An 18,419-nucleotide genomic window follows, 5' to 3' on the forward strand; every position below is an offset into this window, starting at 1 on the left:
GTGGGCAGGTGTCCTCTGCTGGGAATCAAAAAATAGGTCTTTACTAAGAGTGTTGTTATGGGCTGAATGTTTGTGTCCCCTAAATTTGTATGTTGAAGCCCTAACCCCTAATATGGTATTTGGAGGTGGGGCCTTTGGGAGGTGATTAGGTTGAGATGAGGTCATGAGAGTGGGGCCCTCACGATGGTGTTAGTGTCCTCATAAGAAGAGAGACCAGAGCTTACTCACTCTCCTTCACATGTGAGGACACAGAGAAGGCAGCTGCAAGCCAGGAAGAGTGCCCTCACCAGGAACTAAATCTGCTGGCACCTTGATCTGGACTTTCTAGCCTCCAGATCTATGAGAAATAAATGTTTAAGCCAGCCAGTCTATGGCATTTTGATATAGCAGCCCAAGTGTGTGTGTATACGTGTGTGTGTGTGAGTATACATAGGTATATGTGTGTCTGTACATACATACACAGAGAGATGTGTATGCATCTCTGTGTGTGTGTGTGTGTGTGTGTGTGTGTGTGTGTGTGTATTATAAAGAATTGGCTTTCACAGTTATGAGGCTGAGAAGTCCCAAGATCTGCAGTGGGCAAACGGGAAACCTCGGGGAGCTAATGATAGTTGGGATCCAAGTCTGAAGGTCTGAGAACTGGGAAAGCCAATGGTGTAAGTTTTGATCTGAGTCCAAAGGCAGAAGAAAAGAAATTTTACTAGCTCTGCCACGTAGTAACTGCTGCCTTTAAGCAAGTCAGTTAATTCATCTGAGCCTTATTTTTCTGTAAAACAGTGCTTGCTTGAAGACAGGCAGAAAGAGCAAATTCTCCTGTACTCCACATTTTTGTTCTAATCAGACCTTCAGTGGGTTAAATGATGTCCATCCTCAGTGGGGAGGGCAATCTGCTTGACTCAGTCTACTCATTCAAATGTTAATCTCATCCAGCAACACCCTCACAAACACTTTTAGAAAGAATGTTTAAACAGATATCTGGGCACCTGTGACCTAATCAAGTTAACACATAAAATTAACTGTCATAGGTGTGCTTTGTGTAAGGCAGTGGTGAGTGTGAGGTTGAGTTGTTGGAGAATAGGAAGGAAGTATAAGACACAGTATGCACTATCAGGGGGCTTCTGATACAGTGGAGAAAAGAAACACAAATTAAAAATCAGCTGATGATACTAGACTATCTGTTTAAACTGACAAATCAGCAGGTCTCAGACTAGGCTTCCAGAAGGAGGAGAAACTACTGCAGGAGGGGAGGTCAGGGAAGATTTCCTAAGGAGGCAGAACTACTTTTGGACCTTGAAGAACGATGGCAGGGATGATTTCACTGTGGTCCAAGGCACAGGGGTTGGGAAACTGTCTGAATTATAGAAGGAGTAGGGCAGGGCTCCTGCATATGCTTATGCAGGTTATTCACTGTACGAGGACATCTATCTGAGGAGACAAGTAGGGGCTGGGATGCAGCCCCACATTCTGCTCACCAATCCAAGTGCCCTAGTGCAGGAGGGTGTCCTGCAGGCATCCTGAAGAAGAGGTGCCTTTTTGTAATTCCTATGGAGACTCTGAAGCAAACTTAGAAGAGAGATTAGTTTCAAACAGAAGGGTGAGGCCAGATCATGGAGGACATTTCCTTGTATCTAGACTGCTACCAAAGGATGGGAACATGCAGCTCTGGTGATAGTTGTGACTGTGGGTGTGATTCGTGACCGTACAGTGGAGGTAGAGCTGCACTATTCACGATGCTAGGAGCCTTGCATATCTGGCATAAAATAAAGCCAAATCTTCAAAATTATATTTGCCTGCTCTTTCTTCAAAGCAAACTTGATAACTGACCCACTTTGCTCCAATATCAAATCAGCGTGATTTAATTTTATAAGCCAGTCATGGAAAGAAAATCTGTCCCATGACTCCAAAGCATTCTGTTCTGTAGCTCCGCTATAATTACAGACAAATGCATCTAATCTTCCCGTCATGTGTTCTCCTGAGTTACAGGATTTTTTTTTTTTCTGTATTTGATAATCTCGTTATCTTGTGATACTGCATCATTTAATTATTCCCCAAAATAGAGATCTTCAGAAAATCTGTTCATAAAAAGTGATTTGCTGTTCCCAACTGAAATCACAGCTGGGATGTTTACATAGAAATTAGTTATTTTCAGGTCTTTGGAATTGCTGCTTTTCTTAAGGGATCTCATCTGCCACATAAGGCTGTTGAAGCCTCCCACAGGTCACCTGATGAAATTTCATAAACTCCAGAGAAGGACTAAGTGGGCATTCACAAAGGTCTTCAAGCCTAGGACTCTGTATCAGATTGAGCCTGGTTGTTCTCTTTGATTTTTTTTTCCTTTTTCTTTTTTGAGACAGGGTTTCACCATGTTGGCCAGGCTGGACTTGAACTCCTGGGCTCAAGTGATCCTCCAGCCTCAGCCTCCCAGGTGGTTTGGACTGCAGGCACATGCCATAGCACTCAGCTGCTCTCTGATACTAACCTCCAAATATCTAGCTGTGTTCAGTAACTCTATAAACATTTCATGTGTCAAACAGTAGGACAGGCTTTGGTAACACAAAATGAATAGAGCAGAATCCTCACCTAAGGAAGTATATGGTCTCTAAGCTTGCTCATCAAAAGAGTTGGAATTTAATTTTACTAGCTCTGCCACCTACTAACTGCTACCTTTAAGCAAGTCAGTTAATTCTTCTGAGCCTCATTTTTCTATAAAACCAGTAACATGAAGACGACATTCTTGTAAGAGGCATATTGTGAGGATTAATTTTGGTGGTCTGAGCTGAGTGATTTGATTTGTATAGGGTCACTCAGTGTTTGTTTGGTTTTTCTTTCCCTCCTCCTACACACCCGTGTGTTGCCTTTGTATCTGTACCTTTATAGACTGAAGAAGACTCATTATTTTAGCTTTACTAAAATCAGAGCTGTTTCATTTTGTTCTATTTGTCTCTGGACCATTTCTACTTTCATCATGTCACTTGTGTCCAGATGAGTGGACCTAATACACTGTATCACAAACAGGAAAGCATTACAGCTTGTACAAGATGGGGTTAGGGCATGAGTAGCCCTTTATGTTGGATTTCCATAAGCTTTCTAGTGATAACTAACATTTTTTCACCTTTCACTCTCTCTGTCTTTTTGGTTTTTGCCTGTTACAGCTCACAGGACTGTCTTCAGGAAACAATTTTCTGTCATTCGAGGTTTCTTTACCGGATTGTAGTTGAGCATTCCAGTTCATGATCCTCTGATAAGATTATTTCCCCTGAATGTGTTTTCTTACACTTAGTCACATTAAAACTCCTCTGCCACTTTTCTGCCCACGTCCACATCTTCTTTCAGTTTACCCCTAATCATCTTGGCATTTTAATCCCTGGAAGAGCTGAATGCCATCGGCAACCTTGGCAATTTCCCCATGCACTGTTTTCCAGATCATTTATATGAATGTTAACTAAGACACCATGCAGCTTGCTCTTTATGTAAGAAGTGCCTTACTTGCAGAGCATTTGATATAACAATTTAATCAGTGAATTAATAATATCAAGGACCAGCCACAGAATGTTGCCTTTATCTGGAAAAGTACTCATGTCTTCCTATTCTTTGTTTCTTATTCTGAACCAAACCAATTATCCATAACAGAAATTTCTCCAGGTACTGAAAGTTTTATGGTCCATAAATTATTTAACAAATCCAAATTTGAGTTGAGAACCCCTTCAATGTAAGGCCTGACTATTTGAGGCCTTATTTATGTCTCTGTTCCAGAACATCTACAGGGGGAGTTCTATAAAGTGTTATGCCATTTCATTAAATCTGATTTTTTAAATGTTGCTGTCATTTCCCAGCTAACTACTAACCTCCCAGGCCTAATCAATCAAGTGATTAATTGAATTGTCAGGTGAGTGCTGTGTAGTAGGTGCCAAGTGCCAGTAAAATAGAAAATCCTGAAGTCTGGTTACTACACTGGCTTCTGAAATGATCTTAAGCACTGATTCATTCCCTTCAGTCTTCTCCACATTCCAGAGAAAGCAGTCTCTCAGATCTTAGGCATATCTGACCATATGATCTCTCTGCTTAAAATCTTTGAGTATATTCAGAGACAGTTGGGAAAACTTGAATACAGATCAGTAAAGATGTTAATAAAAATTGTTAATTTTGTTTGGTGAGACAATGGCATGGTACTTATATTTTAAAAGTCATTATCCCAGAATAGGCAAATTAATACAGACAAAGTAGATTAGAGATTACCTGGGACTGAGGGGAGAAGGGACTGGGCACTTATTGCTTATTGGGTACAGAGCTTTTGTTTGGGATGATGAAAAAGTTTTGAAAAATAGATAGTCTGACGAGTTGATGGGTGCAGCACACCAACATGGCACAAGTATACATATGTAACAAACCTGCACGTTATGCACATGTACCCTAGAACTTAAAGTATAATAATAAAAAAAAGAATATGCTTCCTTAAAAAAAAAAACAAAATAAAAAATACAATACAAAAAAATAAAGAAAGAAAGAGAAATAGATAGTGGTGTTGGTTGCACGACATTGTGAATACCACTGAAGTGTATACGTAAAAGTGGTTAAAATGGAAAATGTTATGTCTGTTTTGCCACTGTAAATCATACAAGTAAGAATCATTAACAGAGAGAATGCTTAAAAATTGACAGGATAAATGACATGATGTTTGGGATTTGCTTTAAAATACTCAAACCGTAGTCTCAACAACAAAAACAGTGAGGGTAATAGATGAAAAAGATTGGTAAAATGTTGATGACTATTGAGGATATTTCTGCAATGAAAACTTGTAAAAAATCATTTGGAGACTAGCCCTCATTCCCAGAGACTCCACCTGACATTTAAAGCCCTTTGTTCTGCCTCTTCCCTGCCTCAGGAATCTCCAGTCTTCACTGCTCAGCCAGCAGTGTGCTGGGCCTCTGTAGTGCTCAGAGCCTCACCCAAGCTTCTGTGCCTTTGCCCTTACATTTCAATTCTACATCCTCCTTCCTATGTGGCTAATTCCTACTCATTCTTTAAGACTCAGTTCAGTCTTTCTGGAGCATTCCTAGATTTCTCCAGGCGGGGAGAATGGCTCCCTCTTTTGGGTTCCCATAATGCTGTACTTGTATGTCTGCTACAGTTGATACCCTGAATTACAATCTTTTATTTTTGTTTCTGTCTCTCCACTGACATATAAGGTAGAGGAAACTTTCTTTCCACTGTACATCCTCCTGGCCTATATGAAACTTTCATTATTGTTTTAGTTGTGTGCTTAAAATTGTTTTTAAAGGAAAAGATTGAAAGGTGGAAATGTGAATGCTAGATGTAAATCTGAAGAGTTGAGCGGGAATTTAGCAATAACCGCCATATAGATACTGGTGTCCTTTTGTAGACTGTGCTTTCTGTACTTTGTGACCACTTATGGTTGCCAATTTTTATAGTTCTAGCACCTATACCACTGGGTGCTCAGTAAATTTTTGCTGAATTTACTGACAAATCACAGCGTTTCTTTCTATAGATTGCAAAAGCTAGCTATCCAGCTTCTTTGAGGGAGGGAAGTGGATGCATACTTTTTAGAAGAGACAGTTAATCTTCGGATATGGTTTTTCAGAGTAGCAAATAAGCAGCTGGAGGGATACTCCTGTGCCGGTAGAGTCTGTGGCTATTCAGCCAGTGCAGTGAGTGGTGAGCTGACTGCAATTAGCTGCAGTACTCATCTTGCCAGTGGGTGGCGGCAGGTGCTAACAAACTTGCACCAGGACAGGCAGGCTTGATTTTTACCCTAACAGTGTAGGTGGGGAAATAGGAATCTCCTACTATTTCTAGTTTATTTTCTAACTTCTTGAAGTCTTCAGATGTTTGGTTGAAAGAAAAGGCCTGAGTCAGAGTCAGTAAGAGCCAGAAACTAGCATCTTGTTAAAGGTAAATGTCTAGACAGTGCTAGGTATTTACTAGGTGCTGGACTATTTCCAGAGCTCTGGCAAAGTCTTTTCTTCCCTAAATGCTTTCTGGAGTATGTGAATCCATCTTTAGTGCTGTCATCTTCTAGTCTGAGATTTGATACTTATGCAAATTCTAGTCATCTTGGGAGGATTTATACTCTAGGCTGTTTCAGGTCCATTAGCTCCAATATAGACAAAGATTGAAAACAGATTTTCATTTGGGGAAGGAGAAGAAGGAAAGAACTTGACCGTCAGGATTGACACATGTGAGAAGAAGATGGCAGGGCCTGCAGAAATAGGCTCCGTCCTGAGGGTGCTCTCTTCTGGTTTTCTCTAGTGGTCCAGCCCTAACCACCACTCCTAACATCCCAGTTAATAAGCAAGTCCTGATTGTGAGGCTACTAAGTCACAGCTCTGTGAAGGATTTGGAAATTTATGGATATAATTATTATATTTGTACAGGCCTAGAGCATATAATCAAACAATAGGACATAATCAGTATTTAAAATCAAAAATTTTCCGAAAAATCCAAGATTCACATATGGATCATCCCTGCTCTGGAGCATTGTTATATAATGTAGTGGTCTGAGGCATAGGTGGGGGAGCAGTGTCTGATTATCAGACAACCGACCTTGAAAGGTAGTATCAGATGATGATGCTGTGAGCCAAATATCATGAGCAGACAATAAATGTGATGAAAGTTCAGAAAAGGAAGAAGCCATGTTGGCCGTAGTCATATTAAAACAGCATATGTTTGCTGCTTTTTGCTAGCAGTGCCTCATATTTGCATAAATTTCAGCATTTCCAAAACTTTCATGTCATCTGATTTCATTAAATCTTCACAACCACCTGTGAGCCAAATATTATTAAATGAGGTAAAATACATAAAACACTTAGAATAGTAGTTAGTACATCACAGGTGTTCACTATTAAGATCACTATTAGCCCTATTTTATAAATGACACAACTAAGACTAAGAGAGGCATTACTTGCCCAAAGTCACACAGCTGAAAAATGGTAGAAGTAGGCCTGAACTCGGCTTCCTTGGCTCCTATTTCTAGAACTCTTTCTCCATTATCCCATGCATAAAAGAGGGCGTATTTAAGCTAGGCTTGCCTGGTTTGGGCCAAGTTTTGTGGGGGAGTTAGGAGAGAAGTCTCTGAATCGTATTCCTCAGCCTCACAAGCCCTAGTTGGTAGGTGGATGGGAATTGATGAAGGTATTCACTTCCTTGATTAACGAGTTAAATCTAGAAGCTTTTGCTCATTTTAGCAATAAGGGGAGATGGTTCATTACCTGGTCCATCAAGGAAGCTGCAAGCCATTAAACTTACATAGATCCTCAGCTGCTAGGCTTGTTAAGAAAAATGTTACAATAGGGGGAAATTGACAACACAGGCACTACAGATATTTTTAGTCTGTGTTTCAAGGATGTACATCTTGGGTTTTGTTTAGGATTGAGCACAAGGGGATGAATTTAGATTTATGTAACAAGACTGCCAATCAGAAAGTTCATATTGGCGGGGCATGGTGGCTCACTCCTATATACCAGCACTTTCAGATTCCAAGGTAGGATTGCTTGAGCCCAGGGGTTCAAGAACAGCCTGGGCAACATAGTGAGACCGTGTCTGTACAAAACAAAATTTAAAAATTAGCCTGGCATGGTGGCATGTGCCTGTAGTTCCAGCTACTCGGGAGGCTGAGGCAGGAGGATCACTGGACAGTGAGCCATGATTGCACCACTGCACTCCAGCCTGCGCAACAGAGCAAGATCCTGTCTCAAAAAAAAAAAAAAGTCCATACTGGGCATCTTATCTGTTCCTATCGTATGCAGGGGACTATGTGGGAAAACTAAGGGAAGCGGGTTTCAAATGCTGGTAAGAGTAGTATCATTTTTTTCTGGGGTGGGGGACAGTTTGGGAGTATCAGCAAAAACCATAACTGTGTTTGTTCCTTGCACCAGTGTTTCCGTCATAAAATATTTATCCTATGGCTATATTTTTAAATGTAAGACTTTGTAGCACTGTTTGTAATAGCAAAAACAAGAAACTAGAAATCTAATGTGCTCACCAATATATAATGCCAATACCAATAAATGCTTACCAATAAATACTGTATGTCCTTCAAATGGAATTTCATGCAACTATTAAAAAGGAAGAGGCCCATCAATATGTGCTGAAAGCATATCACTAAGATATATTTTTAAGTGCAAAAAACAAAAAATTTTTTAAAATTTATATAGCATGCCATATGTATATGTTTGAAGCATATATGTGTGCAGGTATATCCACACATTTTCCCCCCTCCACTGGAAGTATATGCTTATAATTGATCATCGGAAGTATATGTGATAAGAGAGGAATGGGAAAAAAGGACATTTTACTTTTTGTTTTATCCTCTTATATAATTTTATAGATAGATTGATTAGTTTAACCACATGATATACTATTTTTTAAAAAAATTTAAGCCTCCCTAAGGTCACACAACCAGGAAAGGGTACAGCTAGAATTCACACCCTAGATTGTGATTCCAGAGCCCATCCTCTGGATTCTAGCACACTGCCCTGTACTAGTGTTCTCTTAGTATCAGGAAATACTTCTATCATTTGCTAGCAAATTACACAATTCTTCATGAAAATACCTAGAATCAAAATGTCCAAGAGCCTGGAGCTGCAAGGATGTGCTCATTCTCCAGAAGAGGGCTCTGTACCTCATCTACCGGCCATCTTGGCTCCTTTTCTATAAGGTTGTGGCTCAGCCAAGAGAGGTCAGTGACCTTGGGCCAGGAAACACACACTAAGATTTCCAACAGGACAGATTACCTTAAGGAAAAGGCATTAGGATAGCTAGAGAGGTGGGGGAGGAGGGAAGGCATGAAAACAGTTCATTAGCCAACTTGGTCAGTGGGCAGGTGCAGGAAGTGGCAGAAAAACCCAGCCAGAATCTATAAATATACTTCAATATCAGTGTTCAAAACCCACAAAATAAATGAGTGAATTAAGAAACTTGGCAGCATTTAAGCACCTAGATGTAAACTCTTAGTTCTAGCCTTAACTTCCATGAACTTTTCTGATTTGGGCATGTTATTTAATTGTCCTGGGCTCCAGTTTCCCCATCAGCCAAATGGACCACACTGTCTCTCCTGGCTCCTTCACAGAGTTGTGAGGAACAACTAAGGCGAGGAACGTGCTTTGCAAATGCACAGCATTGTACCAAATGAGAGGTTATTGTTTATGTCTCTAAGATTTAACTCACAGAAGGAGAGCTATTTTGAGACAGGAAAATAGGAGGAAGCATCAGAAAAGCATTGCTGATAACAAGGTAGACATACCTCACCAATGAAAGAAAGGGATCTCATGGGTCATTCACTCCAGTTCCTCCTTTTTATAGTCATGGACACAAACCTGCAGAGTCTAAGGTCTGTAGAGAAGTGATAGTGCCACACTAGACTCTATTAGTTAAACCTGTAAATAAAATGCAATGGTAGCCAAAGAAATATATATACTACAGGAATATACTACAGGCCCCTGCCTGAGGGGCTCGCTGAGCTGTGAATGTTGATCAGGGTCCTGGAAACAAGCTGGTGTGAAGCTTAATAAGAAATTGGGGCAGAGGTGGGGGATGGACTTAAGTGGTCCAGCTCCAGGATGGCTGAGTGCCTCAGAGGAGCAATTTGAGGGTGGCCAGGGACTTGGATAGGACAAATGACAACTTCCTAGAACGGGGTGTTCCAGAACCCATAAAGAAAAGGAAACAGCCTGGCCTCGTCCCGGGTAGTTGACAGGAACCAGGCTAGGAAGTATTTGTAGTGGGACTAGTGCTCACATCATTAAGTCCCTTGTGAGTGGAAGAAGGAAAATGGGAACAAATGCAATGCAGCACACACAGGGCAAGTCCGTTTTTGTGGTGGTGTGAGCAGAGAAGGAGAGACTAGATCAATAGAGGGAGACAGTGCCTGCAATGTGTAGGGCAGTGGGCTCAGAGTGCCACAGACTTGGCTGTGAACACTGGCTCTGCCAATAACTTGCTATAGGGCCTTGAATACACCATTTTCAATTCTGAATCTTGGTTTCCTTGTTTCTGAAGTGAAGATCTTTCTCCATATCTTACACGTTGTTAGGACTAAATGAGATGTTCTTGAAAACAACTCGCGTGTAATTCCTAGAACATGATGACCAATAAATATTGGTTTATTCCTTTATTTTGGGGAGAGACTCCCAAAAAATCTCCAATGAAATATTACAGTTGGAAATTTCAAACACTGGAAAAGCAAGCTCAACTTACCTAACAGGTAGAGAGTGGAAAGGCCCTTTTGACAAATGGAGAACCAGCTGAAATGGACAGATAAGGAAATCTAATGTAGTGGGGGCAGGTTAGAAGCAAAGTAGGAATTAATGTAAGTATAAAAATATCTGCTTATAAGGGACTAATTACTTATTACAGGGGATTAATTAATGCATTAATGTGAGGGTCCTCCAGATCTGTGACAAACTGGGAAGATACTGTGTACTGTGTAACTCACCTTGACCCATTTTCTTGACTGCTCAGAAATATGGGCTAAGTTTTGTGTTCAAATGCAGTAGCTTTCCTTAGTCTTTTCCCGCTGCTTTCTATTTTGATCTAATTAATTTCCTCGCATTCATTGATTGTTCCTTAATCCTTATTTTGTTGGTTATATTTTTTATTTTTTATTTTATTTTATTTTTTTTTTTGAGACGCAGTCTCGCTCTGTCGCCCAGGCTGGAGTGCAGTGGCCGGATCTCAGCTCACTGCAAGCTCCGCCTCCTGGGTTTACGCCATTCTCCTGCTTCAGCCTCCCAAGTAGCTGGGACTACAGGCACCCGCCACCTCACCCGGCTAGTTTTTTGTATTTTTTTAGTAGAGACGGGGTTTCAGCGTGTTCGTCAGAATGGTCTCGATCTCCTGACCTCGTGATCTGCCCGTCTCGGCCTCCCAAAGTGCTGGGATTACAGGCTTGAGCCACTGCGCCCGGCCTATATTTTTAAATTAATAATTGCCTCGGGTCCTCTTTGCGTGGGTATGAAGAAGTAAAGTGATAACAGTTTCTTTAAAAACTAGAAATCCAAGGGTGGATACCAAATAGAAAACCATAGTAAAATGAAAGATCAAGGAAAAAAGAAAATTATAGAGATGTATAAAGCTGACCTAGCCTTTACTAAGAATAACATTGGGGAAATCCTTATTTCTAGATGCGTTTTATAGCCAAAAGACCAGAGATGTTATGACAAAACCCAATAATGAAAGGATGTTTTGGATTATTTTATAGATGGGTAAATTGAGGCTAAAAGAGAGGGAATGGTTTGTCTTGGGGTAATCTCATAGCAGAATGAGGTTCAGAACCCAGGTCTCTTGACCCTCATTCTGGAGATCTGTCTGCTGTGGTCCTCTTCTTTGTAATAGTAAATGTCTGACTTTAAATACTTGCACAAAACTAATTTGTGTGGGTTTATTCCTTTCTCCAGGGCCAAGTGCTTTCGGGGCAAAAAAGTCCTTGGAGATTATGATATCAAGGTGGAACAGGTAATCAGCCTGAAGCCCAGAGCTGCATCTGCATCATCACGGTTTCTTCTTGGCATGCCAGAGTGAACCATGTCATTCTGCTGAGTGGAATACTGTGTCCATCATTGGGTTCTGGACTCTGCATTTCCTCTCTCTCCTGTCCTTTCCCCAGGACCTTTCTCTCTGTGAGGATGGTCCTGGGGTCTGCATCTTTTCATTTCTCTGATTCCTTTTTATGGCTCTGGTGACTGTAGATGAGCAAACAGTTTGGTTCTTAGGACCCTCTTGCAGTGTAAGTTTCCCAGAGTGAGGAAAACCTTAGAGGAATGTCTTCCCAGGACATTGCACTTTACCTCCATATTGTTGGTGGCAAGATACTTCTTGGTAGGCACATGTCTGCCATTCAGGTATGCTGCCCCCAGTGATGGTTCCTCTGGGCCTGAGGCTATACTTTAGAGGAAACGTAGAAAAGAACACTTCCTTAATACAGTGAAGCACTGAAAGCCCTTTTTTCTTTCTTTCTTTCTTTCTTTTTTTTTTTTTTTAACCTTCCTTCATCCTTTGCTTCATAGTAAATAGTGATTGGGTCCATTTGGGGAAGAGGAGGATGTTCAGTTTCAACAATGCATGTATTTCCTATGTGATAAAAGAAGTTACTCATCATTCATTATACAGTGTGTTATGATTTACTGACTGTCCTCAAACAACTTGTTAGATAGGCAAGATTGATAAAAATTATTCCCATTTTATAGATCGGGAAAACTGAAACCCAGGGAGGACAAGTAACTTGCTTAATGTTTTATACAGCTGTGTAGGGGGAAGCAGAACTAAAACCTAGTTGGCTAAATTTAAACCTTGTGCTTTTATATTGAAACTGATAAAAGGACACTTGTCTCAGTCCACATTTTCGCTCTGTAAAGAGCCAGCACAAAGGATGCTGGGCTGGGAGTTAGAGGACCGGATTTTTGCTCCTTTCTCTGCCAATAATAAGTTTTGTTTGTCCTGAAAAGTTACTTAACTGCTCTGAGGCTCAATTTCCTCCTTTGGTAAATGGGGATAATTATCTCTGTCCCACCTTCATCACAGTGTTGCTGTGAGAATTAGACTCAGTATGTGAACATGTTTTGAAAACTGTATATAAATATTTGGTGGTGGGGATCTTGCTGCTGCTATGTAGAGGACTTGCCAAAGTCAGGATTGTGAACTTATTCCCCTGTTATTATTTTCCAGGCAGAATTTTCAGAGCTCAACCTGGTGGCCCATGCAGATGGCACCTATGCTGTGGATATGCAGGTTCTCCGGAATGGCACAAAGGTTGTCCGGTAAGGGTCTTTCTGAACTCAGGGTCATTATGACTGTCTCCAGAGTTACTACCTCTGGCTCAAAGAGGTGGTTTCTAAGTCAGGTGTTGGAGTGAGATAGCAGTGCTATGTATGGTATATTGAACTTAATGATGTGTGTTCTGCAAAAGTAGTAGAAAAGGCAGAGAAAACCAGCTTCTCGCTGAGCTTAGTCCAGTGGTAGCGAAAGCAACTTAAGCTTCACAGACTCAGAGCTCACTTAGAGACAACTGGATTCCTTATAGGATTATTCCCCCTACCCCTTCAGCCAGTGCAGCTCCGTGCTTTTATCCTGCATACATTTCCGTTGGAAAACAGGGTTCCATTGCTTTAAAACAAACAAACAAACCTGAAAATGTCTGATGTAGTTCAGCCTTCCATTTTACATTGATTTGCTTAGGTTCCCCTAGTGAGTTATGGCAGAGCCGTGTCTTCTATGTGAGATCCCTTGACTCTCCATCCTGTATTCTTTCTATATTCCTCATTCCTGGGAACTCCTAAGTCTGATAGAAAAACCTAGGGCTAGAAGAGACATGGTGGGTAGAAGAAAATAAGCAATTATTGAGCACTTACATGCCAGGTGGTATGCTGGATGCCTTATAGATGTGATGTTGTCATACTCACAGAATTTTGTGAGGGAGGTAATGAGAATTCCAGGTTGGAAGGTGGTCAAGCGGGGAGAGGGGGCAGTGGGAAATGGTTTCAACAAGTGTTATTCTTCCCAGGAGCTCAGTATGGCTTCAGGCTTTCAGACATCAGTCTTGTTTCAAGAAGAGATTTCACCTCACTCTCTTCTCTACCTCAATCTACAGTAACCTGACAGGCTTCCAGTGTCCAACAGGAACTGGGTTGGTGACAGGGAAGGCCAGACTGGAAGTGTCTGGGACCTAACAACAGGAAATATGAGCTTATCCATTCTGAAGATCAAGGAAGAAGACAGAAAAAGAGATGTCCATCCGGGTGGGGAGTGAGCTCAGGTAGCTCCTACAAGAGAAAATGGATGGGCTCCTCCAGCTGTAGGTAGAGAGGGTAATGGGGATGCTTGAACATAAGCAGGTGGTGACAGAGAGGCCCAGTAGCAGGGCAAGAATCAAGGCAGGCCCTTCTGGGTACCAGGGTAGGAACTCAGGGGCTGACCACAGTGTACAGCTCAATTCCTGTAACTGGGGTGCAGGATTGGAGTTGTATCTCAGGCATACAGCTGGTGCCAACTTCCCAGAACTGCGACACAAGAAGGTCAGAGCAGCTCTAACAGATGCCATGTTTCTGTCTGTCTGTTTGTTTGTTTAATAGATTGAGGGGATTCTTGTACAGATTTGTTACACGGGTATATTATGTAATGGTGAAGTTTGGGGTTCTAGTGTTCCATCACCCAAATAACATCATATCCAATAGATAATTTTTCAGCCCTCATCCTCCTTTCATCCTCCCCTCTTTTGGAGTCCCCAGTGTCTGTTTTTTCCATCTGTATGTCTATGTGTACCCATTATTTGGCTCCCACTTATAAGTGAGAAATGCAGTATTTGATTTTCTGTTTCTGAGTTATTTCACTTAGGATAATGGCCTCCAGCTCCACCTTTGTTGCTGCAAAATACATGATTTTATTTTTTTTAATGGCTATATTGTATTCCATGGTGTGTACTATATATATTTTCTTCATCCAGTCATCCACTGATGGACACTTTAGGTTGATTCCATGACTTTGCTATTGTGAATAGTGCTACAATAAACATATGAGTGTGAGTGTCTTTTAATATGATGATTTCTTTTCCTTTGGGTAAATACCCAGTAGTGGTATTGCTGGGTCATCTGGTAGTTCTACTTTTAGTTCTTTGAGAAATCTCTATATTGTTTTCTGTAGAAGTTGTACTAATTTACATTTCCCACCAACGGTGTGAAAGCTTAAGTCCTCTGAGTGGCCAAGGAAGGCTCCTTCCACCCTCACTTTAAAAGATTAATCTCTGAGCCTGGGTGGGGCTTGGGCTGGAGGTGGTGGGCAATGGCTGCCTGGGCAGAGAACCAAGTAGGTCATTGTATATCATATGAATCTACTGAGGCTTAGCGCCTTGGGAATAGATGCTGCCACAGAACTGACTCTCTGGGAAGGTGGAGTTTCTCTGAAGCTCAGGCGTGAAAACAGGGGCCTTGGTCCTCTGGAATAGCCGTGGCTAGAAGCTTTGCTGGCTAGAGGGGAAATGCAGAAGCTTTCCCATGCATGGGAACATTCTGTACTCTCAGGGCTTCCTGTAGCTGTTGCTCAACCTCAGTTCTGCGAAAAATATTTGTACCCCTCCCTAGCGTCCGCTTTGGAAGAATAACATTGGGAACTCTGGCATCTGTCCTCAGCCAGCCTGGCCCCTTGCTCTCCTGGGGGCCTGATGAGGGCATTGCCTATTTTAAGGAGCAGCTTTAAGGACTTAGAAAAGAACACTGAGATCAGGGACCACTGTGGCAGTGTGGTGAAGGCAGCCAAGTACTGTTCTCTTCAGTTTTCCAGGACCTGCTTTGAGCTCCAACTCGAAAGCCACAAGGAGCTTCAGGCTCTTAACTGCCTCATGAAGTCAAGGAAAAATCTTTTTCACTTAAGGTGTGAGAGTCTAAAAGTGTTTCTTCGCTCCTAAGGGTATTTGTACCTTAGAAAAAGGCAATGCTTAGCCCAGAGGAGAGAGGGAATGTCAGAATTCTGTTCCTCAAATCTCCTTTGGAAAGTACCATAATATTGGCCAGGCGTGGTGGCTTGCACCTGTAATCCCAGCACTTTGGGAGGCCAAGGTGGGCAGATCACTTGAAGCCAGGAGTTCAAGACCAGCTTGTCCAACGTGGCAAACATAGCGAAACCCCATCTCTACTAAAACTCTAAAAAATTGTCTGAATGTATTGGTGTGTGCCCGTAATTCCAGCTACTTGGGAGGCTGAGGCACAAGAATTGCTTGCACCCGGGAGGCGGAGGTTGCAATGAGCTGAGATCACGCTACTGCACTCTAGCCTGGGTGACAGAGCAAGACCTTGTCTCAAAAAACAAACAAACAAACAAACAAACAAAAAAGGAAAGTACCGTAATATCCCATTTCCCAGTCCAGAAAGGAATAATAATAATAAAATTACAACCATTGCTCATGTGTGCACTCCCAGCGCTTTGGGTGACTGAGGTAGAAGAATGACTTGAGCCCAGGAGTTTGAGACCAGCCTGAGCAACATAGTGAGAACTCATCTCTCCAAAAAATGAAAAAATTAGCCAGGGGTCGTGGCACGTGCCTATAGTCCTAGCTACTTGAGAGGCTGAGCCAGGAGGATCACTTGAGCCCAGGAGTTCGAGAACAGCCTGGGCAACATAGTAAGACCCTCTCTCTCCAAAAAACAAAGAATTAGCTGGGCATGGTGGTTTGTGCCTGTAGTACTAGTTACTTAGCAGGCTAAGGTAGGAGGATCACTTGAACCCAGGAGTTTGAGGTTATAGTGAGCTATGGTTGTGCCACTGCACTCCAGCCTGGGTGACAGAGTAAGACCTGTCTCTAAAATAACAACAGTAAAATGAGGGGCTTGGACTAGGTGGTTCCTAAGCCCTCTTCTCTATCTTGGGTTTTGGAAATGGGAACCAAAATGATATATGGCCTGAAGTGCTGGTTAATGGCAAACCTGCCTCTACCTTCTTGCCAGGTCCTTCCGGCCAGACTTCGTGCTCATCCGACAGCATGCATTTGGCATGGCGGAAAATGAGGACTTCCGCCACCTGATCATTGGCATGCAGTATGCAGGCCTCCCCAGCATCAACTCACTGGAATCCATATACAACTTCTGTGACAAGCCATGGGTGGTGAGTGAGGCCCCCTTCCCCCAAGTAAAAGGGTAGGTTCCAGGCCCTACATCTCCCAGGTCCCTAGGAGGGACTCAAAATGCAGTAGGCCCCAGCCCCAGAAGGGTCCCTACATCTCCCAGGCCCCTAGAAGGGTCCTTAAGATGCAGTAGGCCCCAGCTAAGAGGATGTGAGAGGAGCTTCCCCTGGGACATGGGGGAGGGCAGGTCATCACAATAGCACAGCATCACCTGTCACAGGCTGGGCACCTTTGCTGCAGAGTGGACCTTTGGCCTCACAACAAAGTCATACAAAGAGACCATGAAGAAGCCCTTATAGGTCTGTAGGCTCTGCCCTTGGCCATAGGTTGCAATGATAAAAATGTCTGTTTCTTGCCTCCTAGAATGATCAAACTTTTAGAATGGCCTGAGCCCAGTGACAACCAAGGGAATAGTCCAACTCAGAGGTAGTGACAGACTCCTACCAAGTGGTTAAGCAACCTGAAAATGAAATTTATCCACATGCATGTGAATCAAATACTTATGAACTAGAAGTGTCCTTGGAGATCATCAAAGCCTAACCCTAACTCTGACCTTAACCTTTCATGATAGAGATATGAAAATTAAAGAAGGAAAGTAAGGTGTAGAAAACTACTTACTATAGGATGCCAGTTTCTGAGATTTTTCTACGTTAATTTCATGTAATTCTCACCTTACAAGGAAGATATTATTATCATTATTATCACTTTTTACAGAGAAACAAGACCCAAAAAGGATTAAGTAACTTGCCAAAGTTATAGTGCCAGGATTTCTCTACATCCCACTGACTCTCCCACTGATTGAGGCTCCTATATAAGGAAGAAACTGATCTGGTTTTCTCTTTCTTGGCCAACTTGGAAATCTAGGAAGGCAGTGGAAACTTTTAGGCAGATAGAAAAAGTGGGGCTAGGAGGGAGAGTGACTTATGGCTTTGGGGGCACTCTGGCTTCCCCTCCAACCACTGAGGGGACCCAGCGCCTCTGCTGGCTCTGCTACTCCAGGCTGACCCTCTCAGAAGGTAACACCTGCCCCTAATCACATCCTCATTGGCTTGCAGTATGCAGGCCTCCCCAGCATCAACTCATTGGAATCCGTTTATAACTTCGGTAGCAAGCCATGGGTGGCAAGTGAGGCCCCCTTCCCCCAGGTAAAAGGGTGGGATCCAGGCCCTGCATCTTCCAGGCCCCTCAGAGGGACTTCTGGACCTCAAGATGCAGTATGCCTTTCTTGTTTTGTAAAAGTGGAATTTCAGCTGTCACACACCCTGGATTGCCAAGGTTCCTGGCACTTATGGCTAATTGTGAAGTTTCTGAACTCCACACCTTTACACCACTCAGAGAGCTGAAGGGTGTGTGTGTGTGTGTGTGTGTGTGTGTTAACCAAACACATCGGTCACCTCTGCTCTTGATCTTTTTTTTCACCCTGGAACTAACAGCTTTCTTTCTCCTTTGGAAGCCAGGGAGAGCTTGGAGTGTAAGAGAAAGATCAATGGACAAGGAGTCAGGAGGACTGGGAGCTGCCATGGTTAAGGAGGGGGTTGGGTTCCCAAGCTCCACTTGTTCAACCTTTCCCTCTGCGTGGCCTGAGGCATCTGGAATCCTAGATTCTTCAGAAACACACTAACAGAGTGTGTGATTTTAGTATGTTGCTAATCACAGAAGAGCATATGTGAGACCTTCACCAAGTGTCTTTTTTGTGGACCTCTCTTTTCTCCTCAGTCACATGTCTTTCCTACTGCACACATGTCCTAACCCACATGCACCCCCGGCACTTGTCAGAATTTGACTCTCGTAGCCACAC

At 42.5% G+C, this 18,419-nt stretch overlaps 1 protein-coding gene across 2 annotated transcripts in view; it reads left to right on the forward strand.

Moving 5' to 3' along the window:
- The window catches only part of SYN2 (synapsin II), a 192,796-nt gene that overhangs the window by 131,564 nt on the left and 42,813 nt on the right, over positions 1 to 18,419 (forward strand). For both annotated transcript variants that reach the window (XM_033210706.1, XM_033210705.1), the window contains exons 2-4: positions 11,412 to 11,469; positions 12,679 to 12,770; positions 16,446 to 16,602. In XM_033210706.1, coding sequence (XP_033066597.1) covers positions 11,412 to 11,469; positions 12,679 to 12,770; positions 16,446 to 16,602 — 307 coding nt within the window. The remainder of the gene's footprint in view (positions 1 to 11,411; positions 11,470 to 12,678; positions 12,771 to 16,445; positions 16,603 to 18,419) is intronic.

This window comes from Trachypithecus francoisi, unplaced genomic scaffold (assembly GCF_009764315.1).
Source record: "Trachypithecus francoisi isolate TF-2019V2 unplaced genomic scaffold, Tfra_2.0 Lachesis_group0, whole genome shotgun sequence".
In the NCBI taxonomy this organism is placed as follows: Eukaryota; Metazoa; Chordata; class Mammalia; order Primates; family Cercopithecidae; genus Trachypithecus; species Trachypithecus francoisi.